Genomic DNA, 18,547 nt, shown 5'->3' on the forward strand with positions numbered 1-18,547 from the left:
TAACCAAAAAAGGTCAGCAATTTGAATCCACCAGCCACTCCATGGAAACCCTATGAGGCAGTTCTACTCTGTCCTATAAGGTCGCTGTGAGTCGGAATAGACCCAGTGGCACAGAACAACAACTAATCCAATATGACCTCATCTTATGCTGATTGCGTCTGCAAAGGTTATATTTCCAGATTAGGTCACAGTCACAGGGACCAAAAAAAAAAAGCCTGTTGTTGTCAAGCCTATTTCGACTCATGGCAACCCTAAAGGACAAAGTAGAACTGCCCCATAAGGTTTCCAAGGCTATAATCTCTACAGAAGCAGAGTACCACATCTTTCTCCCTTGGAGTGGCTGGTGGGTTCCAACCGCTGACCTTTCTGTTAGTAGCCAAACACTTAACCGCTGTACCACCAGGGCTCCTCACAGGAACCAGGGTTTAGGAATTGTACGTACCTTTTTTAGAGACACAGCTCAACACACAACGACCACTATCTACAAAAAGAATTGTGAGTGTTTTACTCTTATAATGAATTACTCACCCTTTCATTGATTTCTAAGTTGGCAAACATTTTGTCTACTCTCAGGGGGGAAAACAGAATCTCACCTCCCTGGTATTATTATTTAAGCCTGAGGTTTCAGTACAGCAATTCTTCTGACTCCCCCTAAATTTTCAGCAGCAGCAGTAGATTCCATTTCTTTCTTCTTCCCTCCCACCCCTGGGGCAGGCAAACAAATGGTGGTTAAGGGATAAAATCAACATCTCTCTGTATAAGGTAGAACTGCCCCAATTAGCCACAGATGTGCAAAGCTGGTCCAAGGAAAAACTCAAAGGAACCCACAGAGAGCCCAGAAGTGAGTCTGGCCCTTTCGATTAGTCCCAGCGCATGCTGGAGTCTTGCAGACTGTTCTGGAAGCCCAGGTGCTCTTCAAGAAGCATTTGCATATGGTGGGCTCCTCTGTGTGGCCCCGGGCCTGCCCTCCAGCCAGCTGGGAGGAGATGATGAGAACAGCTGTGCCAGAGGCCTCAGCTCCGGTCGGGCTGATGGGGAGGTACCTCAGGTCTCCACGTGTTGGCAAGAGGGCTGAGATTTCGGGAGGAACTCCCACATCCTGTCGTTACAGAAACAACTAGCCATTAACTTGATGAAACGGAATCTCTGGCTGATGGAAGCGTGGAACAGGACTGTCTCCGATTTGGAGGTTGAAAGTCTCTTTTCGCCCTTGCTCTTTTTTTTTTTTCCTTCTTTCTTTCGTTTTCTTTTTGCCTCTCCTTGTATCATTGGGGAAACCCTGATGGCATAGTGGTTAAGGACTATGGCTGGTAACCGAAAGGTCAGCAGTTCGAATCCACCAGGTGCTCCTTGGAAACTCTATGGGGCAGTTCTACTCTGTACATAGGGTTGTTATGAGTAGGAATCGACTCGACAGTGGTGGGGTTTTTTTTTTTTTTTTTTTTGGTTTTATCTCACTGGGAGCCCTGGTGGTGCAGTGGTTAAGAGCTGGGCCACTAACCAAAAGGTCGGCAGTTCAAATCCACCAGCTGCTCCTTGGAAAATCTGAGAGGCAGTTCTACTCTGTCCCGTAGGGTCGCTATACATTGGAGTCGACTCGATGGCAATGGGTTTGGTTTGGTGTCTCATTAGCTATAAAAACCGCTCAGGCTTCTATTAGGAAAAGTGAACACCACAGACAAATTTGAAAATACAACAACTACTATGAATAATGTTTTCTGAATCAGTGGCTGTATCTCACATTTATATACCCGCTAATGAGATAATAACCCATTTTACAGATAAGGGAACTGAAGGGGAAGAAATTGAGTTACCTGCACAAGGGCACCGAGGGCCTGAACATGGACTGTGAAAACCTTCATCCCACCCAGAGTCTACTAGGAACACTTATCATCAAAATTCACTCTTTTCCCACACAATGTTTTGTATCACCAAGGTCATTTATATATGCTGCTCCATAGCCTCTCTTTGTGTTTTGGCTTATTGTTTATACTGTCAGCATCTTCCCAGGGTACCGACAGCTCTACACCACCAGGATTTTGAAGAGCTGGGTAGTGCTGCATCGTGGGGCTGCTCCGCCTTCCTAACTCGGGCCTTTTGGGTTCTCTCCAATTGTTCTCTGTTATGAGATGCTCCTGCATTTTTTAAATTGGGAGCTGTGAGTCATTGTTTGGTTTGTTTGGTTTTAATCAGAGCTGGCAGGGCTGCTCACTCAGAAGAGGTGGGGGCCTTTCCAAGCCTGGGGTCTGGGTGTCTGGGTGTTCCAGGCTGTGGGTGCCAGATACCCTGCCCTGCTCCAGTGCCTGGGGACCTTTGTATATTAGAGTTGGGGAGCCTGTATCTTTGATTCAGAATCTTCTCATTTCATGAAATTCTTCTGGGGGAAATATGTCCTAGTGGAACCTACTGGGGAAAGGACCAAGTCTTGGGGAGCTTGACCTAGAGGGTGGGGGCAGAGGCTGTGGCAGCCAAAGAGCCTGGGAAGGCCCTGTCTGGTGAGGGGGCTAGGGGAACAACGTGGGAGGTGCTGGATGGAGGCTGCTGTGTGAAGAACCCCAGCGCTGAAGGGCTGCATTGACAAGTAAAGCCAGAAACATTCTCTGACCATGGGCAGGGAGTGGGGGGTGTGGGGACCTGTTGCTGCCGAGTTGATTCCGACTCATGGTGTCACAGAATAGAACTGCTCCATAGGGTTTTCTGGGCTGTAATCTTTACGGGAGCAGATTGCCAGGCCCTTTTCCATAGCGCCTTTGGATGGGTTTGTACGGCAAACCTTTAGGCTAATAGTCAGGTGCAAACCATTTGCGAGAACCAAAAGGACCTGACCACAGGGAAAAGGCACTGAGATTAACTCAGCACCTAATGTATGCTGGACATTAAGCTTGGGACTTCACACACCCTCGTTTAGTCCTTCCAGCAGCCCCCTCTGCAAGCTTCCAGTACTCAGTGCCGTCAAGTCTGCCCTGACTCATGTCGACCCAGGTGTGCGGAATAGAACTGTACTCCCCAGGGTTTCCAACAACTGGTTTTTTGGAAGTAGATCACCAGGCCTTTCTTCTGAGGTACTAATGGGTAGACTTGAATCTCTATCCTTTTGGTTAGCAGCTGAGCGTGTTAACAATTTGGCCACCCAGAAACTCCATCTGCAAGCTACCCATTGCTGTCGAGTCAATTCCAACTAATAACGACCCTCTAGGACAGAATAGAACTGCCCCCATAGGGTTCCCAAGGAGCGGCTGGTGGATTCGAACTGCCGACCTTTTGGATAGTAGCCAAGTTGTTAACCACTGTGCCACCAGGACTCCTATCTGCAAGCTAGAGGTCAGTATTTCTGCTCCACAAATGCTTTATTCCAGAATCAGAGCACACGACCACCCCCCTGAACTTGACTTCATCTGATACCCTTCAAAGGTCCTGCCCACCCGCCGACTGAGTTTTAGGAGCTGTGAGCAATTTGACCTGTAATGAAAACGCTCATGCTTTTCATAAACACAGCTATGCAATCTCTCAAAGGAATGTTCCAGGCAGAAGCGAATAGGAAGGATGTTGGGAGTGTATTCACTTCTCTGCTCCTGCCTGGGGCCAATAGAAAATGAAATCTCTTCCTTTCTGTCATGTGTAATTGAAGCCCAAGGGGCAGCTGGCCCCACATTACAAAGGCTGTCGACGGGGGATCCCAGAAGGTTCTGAAGCCTTACTGGCCTGACTATTCCAATTGATGCGGCTTCTTTGAGAGTGTCCAGCTTTCATCCTGAATGCCGGCTGTGGGAGCAAATATTCTTGGGTGTTGTTGCTGATCGAATTGTGTCCCCCCAAATCTGTGTTGGAAGCCGAGCCTCTACACCTGTGAATGTGATCCCGTTTGGGAATAGGGTTTTCTTTGCTTCGTTAACGAGGCTATAGCAGTGTAGGGTGTGTTTAAGCCAATCATCTGTGAAATACAGAAAGGGCAAATGTAGGCACAGAAGCAAGGAAGCACAGATGGGGAAGGATGAATGTCACGTGGCCATCGCCTAGGCCCAAGGACGAGAAGCTGAAAGGGACAAGGGTTTTCCTCCAGAGTAAACAGAGAGCCTTCCCCTAGAGCCAGTGCCCTGAATTCAAACTTTTAGCCCCCTGAACTGTAAGAAAACACATTTCTGCTCACAAAAGCCACTGTGACATTTCTGTTAAGGCAGTACTAGGAGACTAAGACAGGTGTCTGGGAGTACAGGGCCTTTTTCCCACCCAATGCCAGCCAAACCCTTCCAGGGGAGTCACACAGAGGGGACAAGAAAACCCCCACCAACGTGCAGACTAAATACCAAGTCCGGTCAGGATGGGAGCCAGGCATTTTCCTCAGGGCCTGGGAGGTGTGTCAGGGTCCCCAGGACCACCCCCCAGGCTCAGCGATTCACTCAGACGACTCAGCATATAGTCATACTCTGTGATTTATTCCACTGAAAGGAGGCCAAACAAAATAAGCCACAGGAACAGTCACACAAGGTGAGGTCCAGAGGGAACCAGGCTCCCGCTTCCAAGGGTCCCCCTCCCTGGGGATCACACAAAAAACTAAACTAGCTGCCATCGGGTTGACTCCAACTCCTAGTGACCCCATACACGTCAGAGTAGATATGTGCTCTGTGGGTTTACGATAGCTGATTTTTCAGATGCAGATCACCAGGCCTTTCTTCTGAGGCATTTCTAGGTAAACTTGAACCTCTAACCTTTTGCTAAGCAGCCCAGGACAGCCACTGTTTGTACCACCCAGGGACACACAGGGTGCACTTAATTCCCTTAGCAGTAAGTTGTGACGGCTGGTGTGAAGTGTCATCTGCCAGGAAAGCCCACTGGAGACTAGTGTCCTGGGGTTTCACTGGGTACTAGTGATATAGGCACCCTCTGCCTGGCTCCTACCAAAATTCCAGACTTCCAGAAGCAAAATGGGTATTCGGCATAAACCACATTGTTTGCACAAACAGTTGAGGCACTCTTATCGTTTAGAGTAGTGAGAACCTTCCCAAAATCTAAGTTCCCAAACTCCAGCCCAAGGCTAATCATTGCAAGCAGGCCTTTCTAAGGACACCAGCCTCAGATCTGCTGTGTTAACTCTTTCTGCACAGGAGGGCTTAGCTCTGAGAGTCAAGTGACATTCGGTGGCACAGCTGGGCTTATGGACTTCTGTCCCTGTGTGATCTTACTTCAAAAAGCCCGTTTGGTGGAGGGCACTTGTGTAAGGACGTCCACTAGTTCGGACAGTAGTCACAAATCCTGAAGGTGTTATGGGCATGACTAGCCCCATTATGCAACCGTGTGCGTACTGGAACCCATCCACAAAAGGCTCCCGTTTACGTGTCTTTTGATAGCACTCCTGGGAATGATGTTAGATGAATTCACGACAGGCTGTGTGTGAATCTGTAAGGGCCATTTATATCGTAAAACAGGCTACGAGATAATTTGTCTCCCACCGTCTGGCAATTTCCTGCCATCGTGTGGAAGCGCTCTAAGTCAGCCTTCCTGGCTGGGAATTGCAGAATTCAATTCACTGCTAGAAACTTGGCCCCTGATTTCTTGGCTGGAGTGATAGTACTGAATTATTCATGGACTTGTGGGCCTGAGAAATAAACAAACGTTGTTGTTAGGTGCGGTTAAAACGGTTCCAACTCATAGCAACCCTGTGTATAACAGAATGAAACACCGCCTGGTCCTGCACCATCCTCACAGTTGCTATGTTTGAGCCCATTGTTGCAGCCACTGTGTCAATCCATCTGGTTGAGGGTCTTCCTCTTTTTTGCTAACCCTCTACTTTACCAAGCGTGCTGTCCTTCTCCTAGGACTGGTCCCTGCTGATAACATGTCCAAAGTACGGGAGATAAAGTCTCACTATCCTTGCTTCCAGTAAGCATTCTGGCTGTGCTTCTTCCAAGACATATTTATTTGTTCCTTCTTCTGGCAGTCCATGGTATATTCAATATTCTTCGCCAACACCGTAATTCAAAGGCATCGATTCTTGTTGGCTCTTCTTTATTCGTTGTCCAGCTTTCATATGCATATGAGGCGATTGAAAATACCATGGCTTGGGTCAGGCCTATCTTAGTTCTTAAAGTGACATCTTTGCTTTTCAACACTTTAAAGAGATCTTTTGAAGCCGATTTGCCCAACGCAATGCGTTGTTTGATTTCTCGACTGCTGTTTCTATGGGCATTGATGGTGGACCCAAGTAAAAATGAAATCTTTATTTCATTTCAGGCCCTTATTTTATAGATATGGAAATAATGACATCTGCACCACCAGTAACAACCACTGGGTTGTCTTGGCACCCCAGCCCTTCTCGGCTTCCTGCTATCTCAGCACTTTTCACCCTGTATGATTGTTCTACGTGTACTCGGCCGTTTTCTCCACTAGCTCTTGAGTTCTTGAAGGCAGGAAACAGCAGAACTTACGTCTAGGAGATGGGATGGGAAACTAGGTCCTTGGAATTAGGAAGCAGGTATGTAGAGAGAGGTAGAAAATAGACACAGGAATGAGCCTCCTCTGGTAACGTAAAACATGGAATCCACGAATAAGATATCCCAAAGGGGCCTGGAGACTAGCTAGCACAGGGATCTTAAAACTATTTTTTACTGCGGAATGCTTTCTTCAAATGCAATCTTACAAGTTCCCCCAAAACATAGAAGGAAATCTCTAGTTGAGGATTCACATATCCAAACGCTACTCATCCTTCATCCCTTTTTCTAAATCTATTCCTCCTTCGTCAAGTCTCCAGTCGTAGCGCAGTTGTCATGGCTTGGGTTTTGGAGTCAGGTTGATTGTGTTGGAATAAACTAGCTGCTATAACAAGGGACTTCTAAATCTCAGTGGCTTAACACAGTGAAAGTTCATTTTTCCTTCATGTCACCATCCGGTAAAGGTAAGCAGGGGTGTTCTGCTCCACGCAGTCACCCAGGGCTCCAGACTCCTTCCATTGAGCAGCTTCATCATTCCCTAGGGATTCAGCGCCCTCTGCTGGTCTTCTGAAAATGGTCAGCTGTCAAGGAAAGAGTGTGGAGAAGGCACATCCACTCTTAATACCCCAGTGGACCTGACACACATCACTTCCACTCACATTCCTTAGGATGCAAGGGAACTGGGAAATGTGGTCTGGCGGTATGGCCGGGAAGAGCAGGAGAGCACAGACAGAGCACTAATGGGGTTGGACATGATCCTAGCTCTGCAGTTCCAGGAGATACTGTGTGGTTTGGGATGCATTTCTCAACTCTAGTTCACTGCAATGTGTGAAACTTCATGGGATGACTACAAGAGTGAAATGAAATAAGGTATGCAAATATCCCGCCACTTGTCCATCACTTTGTCACATTGTGGTAGCTTGCAGTTTGCTGTGATATAAAAAAAAAAAAAAAAATGCTGTAAGTTATTCCACTGGTATTTCAAATGCTGGTGGGGTCACCTATGGAGAACAGGTTTCAGCAAAGTTTCCAGACTAAGACTAGGAAGAAAGTCCTGGCAACCTACTTCTGAAAATTAGCCAGTGAAAACTTTATGGAGCACAACAGAATATTGTCTGATATAGTGCTGAAAGATGAGCTCACTAGATTTGGGGGAAGACAAAACAAAAAAAAAACCGTTGCTGTCAAGTGCAACCATCAAGTGCCAACTCATAGTGACCCTATAGGGCAGGGTAGAACTGCTCTACAGAGTTTCCAAGGAGTGTCTGGTGGATTCAAACTGCCCATCTTTTGGTGAGCCGTCATAGTTCTTAACTACTACGCCACCAGGGTTCCCCTAGGCTTGAAAGCCCTCAAAATATACAATGGCTGCAACAATGGACTCGACCATACCAACGACCACGAAGATAATGCCGGACTGGGCAACGTTTCATTCTGTTGTACCTGAGGACATCATGAGTCGAGCCAACTCAACATTAACTAAATAACTTAGAAATGTCTGCTGTACACTTGGCAGTCAGCCAATAGTCGTTCTCTGTCTCTTCTTCTCCCAGGTGTAGGGTCTTTCAGCGTGCACCAGAGGTATGGATTTGATCATCTTTGTATTTTCCACACTAACAGTCAGCATAGAGTCGTGGATAAGAAGACGGACTCGGGGGCCAAACTGCCTAGATTTCAATCCTGGCTAACGACCTGCCAACAGTGAGATCTTGGAAAAGCTCCTTAGCCTTTCTGTGTCTCAGGATCTGCATCTGTCAAAAGGAGAAGGCAAAACTATAGAGACAGTGTAAAAAAAAAATCACTGGATGCCAGGGATTCAGGGACAGAAGAGGGGAGAATAGGTGGACCCCAGGGTGTTTTTAGGGTAGTGAAATTATTCTGTTCAGTACTGTAATGAGGGACACGTAACGCTATGGACTTTAGTTAATACTCATGTGTCAGTATATTGATACATTGTTTTATCAGTTGACATAAATGTACCATAGAAAAAACCAAACCAAACCAGTTGCTGCCCGGCCAATTCCAACTCCTGGCAAACCCAGTGTGTTAGAGTAGAACTATGCTCCATCGGATTTTTCAGCAGCTGTTATCTTTCAGAAGTAAATCACCAGACCTTTCTTCCGAGGCACCTCTGGGTGGATCTGAATCATGAACCTTTCAGTTAGTAGCTGAGTGCTTAACCAGTTGTGCCACTCAAGGGCTGTATGTAAGATGTGAATAACAGGACAAACTGTACCGGGAAAAAGAGGGTATATGAGAACTGTGTGTATTTTCTGCACAATTTTGATGTAAACCTAAAAGATCTCTGAAAAATAAAGTCTATTTAAAAACAAAGAGAGAGAAGTAAAAAAACAGTGCCCATCTCATCAAATTGTCGTTGTTGTTGTGTGTCTTGGAGTCGATTTAGATTCACAGCCACCCCACGTGACAGGGTAGAAGGGCCCCATGGGATTTTCTAGGCTGTAATCTTCAGGGAAGCATATTGCCACATCTTTCTCTTTGAAGCCACTGGGTGGGTTTGAACCGCCAACCTTTTGGTGAGCAGCCGAGCACTTAACTGTTACACTACTGGGGCTCCTTCATCAGAAATATCTGATAGAAATACCACAAGTAGGTGGCTTTAAAGAATAGAAGTTTATTTTCTCACAGGTTAGGAGGCTAGAAGTCCAAATTCAGGGCACTGGCTCAAGGATTCCAATACATATTTGGGGCTGGGGGAACATGGGGCTCCTTCTTCAGGTTGCAGAGGGGATGATATGAGTTCATAGCATCAGGTTCTTAGACTAGTGCATGGCACATTATAAATATGATATATGGGCTACCTATTTTATTATATGGCACTGACATACAATGGAAATTCCATTTAAAACACAAACATGTATTTGATCACCTTCTGTATCATGCATACAATTCATGTGTTCTCGTATGTTAGCTTAATGAATCTCAAACTCAGTGAAGCTGTCTTAGCTCCCTACTGCTGCTCCAGTGGAACTACCAAAAGCGGGTGGCTTTATTTTTTTTTTAAAGAACAGAACATTTTCTCACAGAGGATTTCTACCAACAGGGATGTCACAAGGAGGAAATGAAATTATGTGTGTGTTTCAGTAGTTGTAAGCAACAACATGGTGAAGAGATTGACGTTATCGAGGATTTCCTCGTACTTGGATACACAACACCCATGGAAGCAGCAGTCAAAAAATCAAATGACGTATTGCATTGGGCAAATCTGCTGCAGAAGACCTCCTTAAAATCTTAAAAAATGAAGACATCATTTTGATGACTAAGGTGCGACTGACCCAAGCCGCGGTCTTTTCACTCGGCTCATACGTATGTGAACGCTGGAGAGTGAAAAAGAAGATCGGATGAGAACCGATGCATTCAAATTGTGGCGTTGGTGAAGAATATTGAATATACTGCGGACTGTAAAAAGAATGAACTACCAGTCTTGGAGGAAATACACCTAGAAGACTGGGCAACATTTTGTTCTGTTATACATAAGGGGGTCATAAGTCAGAGCCAACTTGACAGCAACTAACAACAACAACAACAACAACAATTTTATTTGATTGAAGCTAAAAGAGAAGTTGTTGAAGAAACAGTGAGTAGCTCACAGCACTGGACCGCTACAGAGCCAGGCTAGAGAAGCTACACAACGTGGAAGAGTACCCCAGATCACACCCCAGCGCTGGCCCTGTGGGATCGCCGAAGGTGCCACCGCTGTCCACTCCACTGTGGGCACAGCTCACCACTGCCACTGTTGCCCCAGGCCGTCACCCTGCCGGAGCTCCACTGCTGCCAGAGAATCCCTCCTCAGCCCCGTTTCTGTGTCACTAGCTCCTCACTCAGAGTCTATGCCTTCAGCCCATGTCCGCTCTTTAGCTGCAAGGGAGGCTGGAAACGAGAGTCTGGCATTTTCAATGGCCATCACAATAAGTGGATTCTGTTTCCCATTAAGGCTCTGAGGCAGGAATGTCTTCAAATGGGCAGGGGGCTTCTGATGCTGGGTAGCCAAAAAGGAGGAAGTATATCTACTAGATGTTAAAGCCTGTCACTGACTAGGTGCTCAATGTTAGCTAAATGTCCAGCCCCAGGCAGGAGCATGATACCAGCTCAGAGAGGTTGGCCATAGTGACTTGGTGAGGGCTAAGAGAGTCGGCCATCATGGTAGCCCAAGTGAAAGGAGATGATGGCTTGGACTAGGTCTAGCGGTAGACATGGTGAGAGGTATTTTGGAGGAAGTTGTTGTTAGGTGCCGTTGAGTCAGTTCTGACTCATAGTGGCCCCATGTACAACAGAATGAAACGCTGTCTGATCCTGTGCCATCCTCACAATTGTTGCTATGCTTGAGCCCATTGTTGCAGCCACTGTCAATCCATCTCATTGAGGGTCTTCCTATTTTTCGTTGACCCTCTACCAAGCATGATATCCTTCTCCAGGGACAGAGCCCTCCTGATAACATGTCCAAAGTATGTGAGAACTAGTCTCCTCATCCTTGCTTGTAAGGAGCACTCTGGTTGTACTTCTTTGAAGGAAGAGCAGGCAGGAATCAGGGCCTGCTTGTGGTTTGGATGAGAGGGCCGGGGCAAGGGCAGGAGTTAAGGGTGAATTCGTGATTTTGGCTGAACAACTGGGCATGGTGGTGCCACTTACTAAGGTGAGAGGAGCAGATGAAGAAATGGAATTCAGGGGCAGAGGTCAGGCTGATGACTCCCATCCTACTTTCCAGGGATTGGTTTAGTAAGGCAGCTGTGCCCCCAGTGTGGCCAATAAGACACAGAGGTTTGCTAGAGATCTCGGGGAAAGTTCTTTCTAGCACCAAGAGATCTTAGAGGCGCCAGGCTTATGCTCTCCAGCCACACATGAATGAGAAAGCTTGTGGCTAAAATTGCTCCTAGAAGCCGTCCTATAATCATGAATGCATGCCTTAGGACCAGGTTAGTGCTATGGATAGCAAAGAGTCCCTAGGTGCTACAGATGGTTAATGCGCTTGGCTGCTACCTGAAAGGTTCAAAGTTCATTTTTACCCAGAGGGCATCAGAAGAAAGGTGAAATGCTTCTGAAAAATCAGCTACTGAGAGCTCTGTGGCGCACAACTCTATTCGGACACACGTGGGGTCACCATGAGTCATAGTCAACTCAACTACAATTTTTTTTTTTTAATGGATGCCAGAGTGAAGCTTCAGGAGTATCTTGACCATGTTACTGATTCACGACATCAACTGCCTTTGAAGCTCACCACTCCTATGAATTTGCATTTATGTGAACTAATAAGTGGTGCCATTGCTTAGCCATTGTAAGTTGGGGCTTTCTGTTACTTGCAGCCAAGAGCATCCTTAAATGATATAACACCTTTTTAGCCCCAGTGGACCAGAGGTCAGGGACCATGTTTGGTTGATCTGTGTGTCCATTTCAGGGCCCAGTACCCCGCACATATTTGTGGAATAGTCAGTGGATGGTGGTAGACTGGAGTCTCCTGTGTGCTAGGCACAGAAATTTATCATCATTAGGAACCGCTGTAGTTGTCGATAATGCTTACTGGCCTCACTCTATACTTTGAGCAAGAAGGTTATGGAGCCAGAAGGAGAAAGCAATTTGGGAGAAGGATAAATGCCTCCCAGGGAGAGGCCATCTTAGTCATCTACTGCTGCTATAACAGAAATACCACAAGTGGATGGCTTCGACAAACAGAGATTTATTTTCTCACAGTTTAGGAAGCTAAAAGTCCAAATTCAGGATGCTGGCTCTACGGGGAGGCTTTCTCTCTCTGTCAGCTCTGGAGGAAGGAGGTCCTTGTCTCTTTGAACTTCTACTCCTGGGCAATCCTCATGTGGCTTGGCATCTCTTGTCCCCCCATCTCTGCTCTGCTCACTTGTTTAATCTCTTTTATATCTCAAAAGAGATTGACCCAAGACCCACCCTACATTATTACTGTCTCGTTAACATAGCAAATGAAACCCATTCCCAAATGGGATTATAACCACAGGTGTGTTTTTGTTGTTAGGTGCTGTCGAGTTGGTTCCAACTCATAGCGACCCTGCATACAACAGAACGAAACACTGTCCTGTCCTGTACCATCCTCACAATTGTTGCTATGCTTGAGACTATTGTTGTAGCCACTGTGTCACTCCATTTCGTTGAGGGTCTTCCTCTTTTTCTCTGACCCTCTACTTTACCAAGCATGATATCCTTCTCCAGGGACTGGTCCCTCCTGATAACATGTCCAAAGTATGTGTAGTCTTGCCATCCTTGCTTCTAAGGGACATTCTGGTTGTACTTCTAAGACAGATTTGTCCATTCTTTTGGTAGTCCACGGTACATTCAGTATTCTTCAACAACACCACAATTCAAAGGTGTCAATTCTTCTTCAGTCTTCCTTATTCATCATCCAGCTTTAATATGCATATGAGGTGATTGAAAAATATGGTTTGGATAAGACGCACCTTAGTCTTCAAGGTGACACCTTTGCTTTTCAACACTTTATAGAGGTCCTTTGCAGATTTGCCCACTGCAATGTGCCTTGATTTCTTGACTGCTGTTTCCATGGCTGTTGATTGTGGATCCAAGTAAAATGAAACCCTTGACAACTTCAATCTTTTCTCCATTTATCATGATGTTGCTTATTGGTCCAATTGTGAGGATTTTTATTTTCTTTATGTTGAGATATAGTCCATACTGAAGACTGTGGTCTTTGATCTTTATCAGTAAGTGCTTCAAGTCCTCTTCACTTTCAGCAAGCAAGGTTGTGTCATCTGCATAATCCAGATTGTTAATGAGTCTTCCTCCAATGCTGATGCCCTATTCTCCTTCATATAGTCCAGCTTCTCGGATTATTTGCTCAGCATACAGATTGAATAGGTATGGTGAAAGGATACAACCCTGACACACACCTTTCCTGAATTTAAACCAGGAAGTATCTCCTTGTACTGTCTGAACAACTGCCTCTTGATCTATGTACAGGTTCGTCGTGAGCACAATTAAGTGTTCTGGAATTCCTATTCTTTGCAATGTTACTCATAATTTGTTATGATCCACACAGTCGAATGCCTTTACATAGTCAGTGAAACACAGGTGAGCATCTTTCTGGTATTCTCTGCTTTCAGCCAAGATCCGTCTGACATCAACAATGATATCCCTGGTTCTGCATCCTCTTTTGAATCCTGCTTCAATTTCTGGCAGTTTTTTGTTAATGCATTGCTGCAGCCACTTTTGAATGACTTTCAGCAAAATTTTACTTGGGTGTGATATTAATGACATTGTTTTATAATTATGCATTCAGTTGGATCACCTTTCTTGGAAATAGGCATAAATATGGATCTCTTCCAGTCAGTTGACCAGGAAGCTGTCTTCCATATTTCTTGGCATAGACGAGTGAGCACCTCCAGCGCTGTGTCTGTTTGTTGAAACATCTCAACTGGTATTCCATCAATTCCTGGAGCCTTGTTTTTCGCCAGTGCCTTCAGGGCAGCTTGGACTTCTTCCTTCAGTACCATCAGTTCCTGCTCATATGGTACCTCCTGAAATTGTTGAAGGTCAACCAATTCTTTTTGGTATAATGACTCTGTGTATTCCTTCCATCTTCTTTTGATGCTTCCTGCATCGTTTAATATTTTTGCCATAGAATCCTTCACTATTGCAGCTAGAGGCTTGAGTTTTTTCTTCAGTTCTTTCAGCTTGAGAAACACCGAGTGTGTTCTTCCCTTTCGGTTTTCTATCTCCAGCTCTTTGCACATGTCATTATAATACTTTGTCTTCTGGAGCTGCCCTTTGAAATCTCCTGTTCGGCTCCACAGGTATTAAAAAGAAAAACAGTGCCGTCAAATTGATTCCGACTCATCACAACCCTATAGGACAGAGCAGAACTGCCCCGTAGAGTTTCCAAGGAGCGCCTGGCGGATTCAAACCGCCGACCCTTGGGTTGGCAGCTTTGCCCTTAACCACTACGCCACCAGGGTTTCCTCCACAGGTATAGGGGTTAGAATTTCCAACACATATTTTGGGGGGACATAATTCAGTCTGTAACACTGCACATCAGAATCATCCAGTCCTGGTGCCTGGTGCCAAACCCACTGAACCAGAATTGACAGTGATGGGGATCTAGGCATGCGTATTTGTAACTTAGCCATTCTAACCAATGTAAGGTGATATCTCATTGTGGTTATACTTTGCATTTCCCTCTTGAGTAATGATGATGAGCATTGTTTCATCACTGGTATTTTCTTTGGCTTCTGGTTAAGTCTTTTGCTCATTTTTATTGAGTTGTTTGTCTTCTTATCGATTTGTTGGAGTTCTTTGATGCTTTCTGAATGCAACTCCTGTGTAGTGATATGTGTTGAAAATATTTTATCCCTGTCTGTGGTTTGTCTTTTCATTTTTTTCCCCTTTGAGGATGTCTTTTGAAGAGCAGAATACTTTGATTTTGATGAAACCCAAATGATCCCGTTTTCCTTTATGATCGTATCTTTCTTCTGTTACACACGTGCAGCTTTAACACACCTACCAGGTGATTCTGTTGTGCGCCAAAGTTGGAGAAGCCAAGGTGCACTTGTTATCATAGTGTCATGGATTGAGTCATGTCCCCCAAAAAAGTGTGTCAACTTGGCTAGGCCGTGATTCCCAGTATTATGTGGTGGTCCACCATTTTGTAATCTGATCTGTTTGTCCTATGTGTTGTAAATCCTAACCTCTATGATGTTAATGAGGCAGGATTAGAGGCAGTTATGTTAATGAGGTAGGACTCAATCTATAGGATTCGGTTGTATATTGAGTCAATCTCTTGAGATATAAAAGACAGAACTGAGCAGAGAAGAGAAGGACTTCATACTACCAAGAAAGAAGATCCAGGAGCAGAGTGCATCCTTTGAATCTGGGATCCTTGCACTGAGAAGCTCCTAGGCCAGGGAAAGATTGATGGCAAAGACCTTCCTCCAGAGCCAACAGAGAGAGAGAGAACCTTCCCCTGGAGTGGTCCCCTGAATTCGGACTTCTAGCCCTAGCCTGTGAGAGAATAAATTCCTGTTTGTTAAAGCCATATAGTTGTGGTATTTCCGTTGTAGCAGCACTGGATAACTAAGACACATAGGCTCAGAGTCAGATTTGAGTTTGACCTCCAGATTTGTCACTTCCAGAGCAAGTCACTTAGTCGTTCTGAGTCTCGGTTTCCCTATCTGCAAAATAAGGTAAAAACAGATCCCATCACAAGAGTTTGTTGTTCAAAGATATAAAGCTCGATCAAAACTTAGCAGAGTTTCTCGCATGACGAAAGTGCTCTGTAAAATCTGTTTTGTTTTATGCACTGGCTTGCTTCAAGCAGTGGGATGAAACAGAAGGCAATAACAAGCTTTGTTGTTTATTTTCAGTACATCAAGGCCTTTTACAACAAATCCTGGGAAAGAAGGCATGGCCATCCAATGACTCGGACACTCTGACGCTGCTCTGGTCCGTGACAGTGTCCATCTTCGCCATTGGTGGACTCGTGGGGACACTGATGGTGAAGCTGATCAGAAAGGTTCTGAGAAGGTCAGTGGGGGCTGTCTCTGTTTGGGACTCACCTACATAATGCTCAAAACGTATTTATACCATAGTCAGAGTCTCAGCAGGAAACATACGCCAACTAGACAGTTCAACAGAAGAGATTTTAATGAAGAGGCTACTGGCTGAAAGGGACAAAGAAAGGAGATAGGGCACCAGAGTCCTGGGAGAGCTGAAGGCATGGACGATGGGAGATAAGCAGGAACCGAGGTTCTAGGGGAGGTAGACCTTGTCAGAACCATACCACCCAAGCTGGCAGGGAGCAGGGAAGAAATACCCTAGCCTCTCTCTCCACCTGCCCTCTAATCTCCTGCCAGTGCCTCCATTAGTCAAACCCAAGTGGAAGACAGAAAGCCAAATAGTCTTGTTAATGCATTCCAGGAGGGTCAGCCTCCCAGGGGTCAGAGCAGGGCAGAAAGGGGAGAAAATGGCCTGGGTTTAGGGGCAGATGGAGAGCAGTGAGCACAGTGCCTTAGAGATTGTTCCATGTAAGCACATACTTGTTCTTAGTTGCCACTGAGCAGGACTAACTCATGGCGACCTTATGTATAATATAATAATATAAAATCTTGCCCACTCCTACATGATCTTCAAGATCGTTGTTATATTTGGGCTCATCTTCCAGCAGTATATTAGACAATGTTCTGTTGTGATCCATAAGGTTTTCATTGAAAGTAGATTGCCAGGTCTTTCTTCCTAGCCTTTCTTCACCGTGTGAGCTGGCTGAGCTCAGGTTGGAACTTCCATATGACAGCTGTAGCATGGCAACCTTTCCACTATTCCAGGCAGTTCTTAATCAGGGTTCTACTTGCAATGGTACTGCATAATCCACAACTGTTTGACAACAGGCAAGTGACTGCCTGGCACCCAGACTAGTCCCCCAGATCAGGGTCTCTGGAGTGTTGTCACTAAGCTTCTGGTCCAAGCCAGATTCCTTCTATATCTGCTGATATGTCTATCTTGGCTATAGGGAGTACCCGCCCCTTGCCCTGGGCTCCATGCCTTATGCGTACCTTATACCTGGCTAAAAAAAAAAAACAAACCAAACCCACTGCCGTTGAGTCAATTCTGACTCATAGCGACCCTACAGGACAGAGTAGAACTCCCCCACAGGGTTTCCAAGGAGCACATATACCTGGCTATGGGCACTTATACCCCAAGGTTGTTCCATATGGAGGTTCTGAACCCAAATGGATGGTATAGAGAAAAGAGCCCTGGAATCGGGGACACACGCTGTGGCACTGTGGATCCCCAACGTACCAGGTGTATGACATGGGACCTTGTACCTCACCTCTCAGTTTTTCTCACCTGTGAAATGAGGGCATAATAGTGATTTTACTAACCTAATAGCATAGCAGCAAAAGAAAACCAAAAGGGAAAATAATGTGTTTGAGAAAGTCTTACATATCAAAGTGACAGGTAAGTCCTCACACCAACCCAGCAGGGCTGAAGAAGTAAGGGTCTGTTATTCCTTTTTTTCCTCATTATGGGAGTAAAGTTGAATTGGGATGAAGGATCAGCTTGAGTAGTAACTATGCAGAGGAAAAGGAGTTGAAAATGAAGAAGGCTACCATTACTCACCTCCTGCTATGTATCAGTGGTTGACTTCCAGTATGTTATTTATTTGTTACAACTCTCTGTGATACTATTGTCCCTATTTTACAAATGAGGAAACTGAGGCCCTAAGGGGGTCAAACAACTTGCCCAAGGTTCCAAAGAATGAGGTTGAACTCAAATTCAAATGTGACCTGTTAGATCACAAAGCCTGTGCTATTTCTGTTGCATGATGCTGTTGAAATTGTGTCTTGATACCTCGTTCTGCCTCTCCCCATGGGGCCATACAGGAGGAAGAGGAAGCTGGGTTCCATGTAAGAGGCTGGGGGAGCACAGTGGCTACCTGGGTGGTCCAACAGAAGCACTCAGAGGTGTGATTGGAGAGAAGTTTGGGTGGAGCTGGGGGTCCTCACAGTTGGCAGGACCTTCACACTGGTTGGCTCTGTGATGGCGCTGTTTATAGCTTGCTGTGGTTAGTTGCCATCGAGTCACCTCCAACTTATGGTGACCCCATTTACGACAGAATGAAATGTTGCCTGATCCTACACCATGTTCATGATTGTTGCATGTCTGAGTACCTTCTAACCTGGGAGGACTCATATTCCAACACTATAGGGGGCAATGTTCTGTTGTGATACATAAACTGTTCCTTGTCTAATGGAAATAGATAACCAGGCCTTTCTTCCTAGTCAGTTTGCCTTGGTCCTGAATCTCCACTGAAACTTGTCCACCGTGGGTGACCCTGCTGGTATTTGAGATAGTGAAGCATAGCTTCCAGCATCACAGCAACACACAAGTCACCACAGTGTGACAAACTGACAGATGGGTGGTGGTATTCATACCAAGGCAATGTTGAACTCATCTGTGATTTGGGAGAGCGATGAGACAGGGAAGTGTAAAGGGCCAGAAACAGTCTCTGAAGATGAGCCATCCACATCATACGATCTTAGGGATGCAGGAATTTCTGGCTTGGAGAACTCTGGGCTATTGTCCCAGCCCCCTCATTTGGGAGGTTTCCATCTTCTGCTTACATAGCTCCA

The 18,547-nt window shown here is 45.7% G+C and overlaps 1 protein-coding gene across 1 annotated transcript in view; it reads left to right on the forward strand.

Annotated features, from left to right (window-relative positions):
* SLC2A9 (solute carrier family 2 member 9) overlaps positions 1-18,547 on the forward strand; it is a 191,052-nt gene that overhangs the window by 16,310 nt on the left and 156,195 nt on the right. Inside the window, 2 exon segments of the mRNA XM_049885313.1 lie at positions 15,782-15,830; positions 15,833-15,941. Coding sequence (XP_049741270.1) covers positions 15,782-15,830; positions 15,833-15,941 — 158 coding nt within the window.

This window comes from Elephas maximus, chromosome 5 (assembly GCF_024166365.1).
Source record: "Elephas maximus indicus isolate mEleMax1 chromosome 5, mEleMax1 primary haplotype, whole genome shotgun sequence".
Classification (NCBI taxonomy): domain Eukaryota; kingdom Metazoa; phylum Chordata; class Mammalia; order Proboscidea; family Elephantidae; genus Elephas; species Elephas maximus.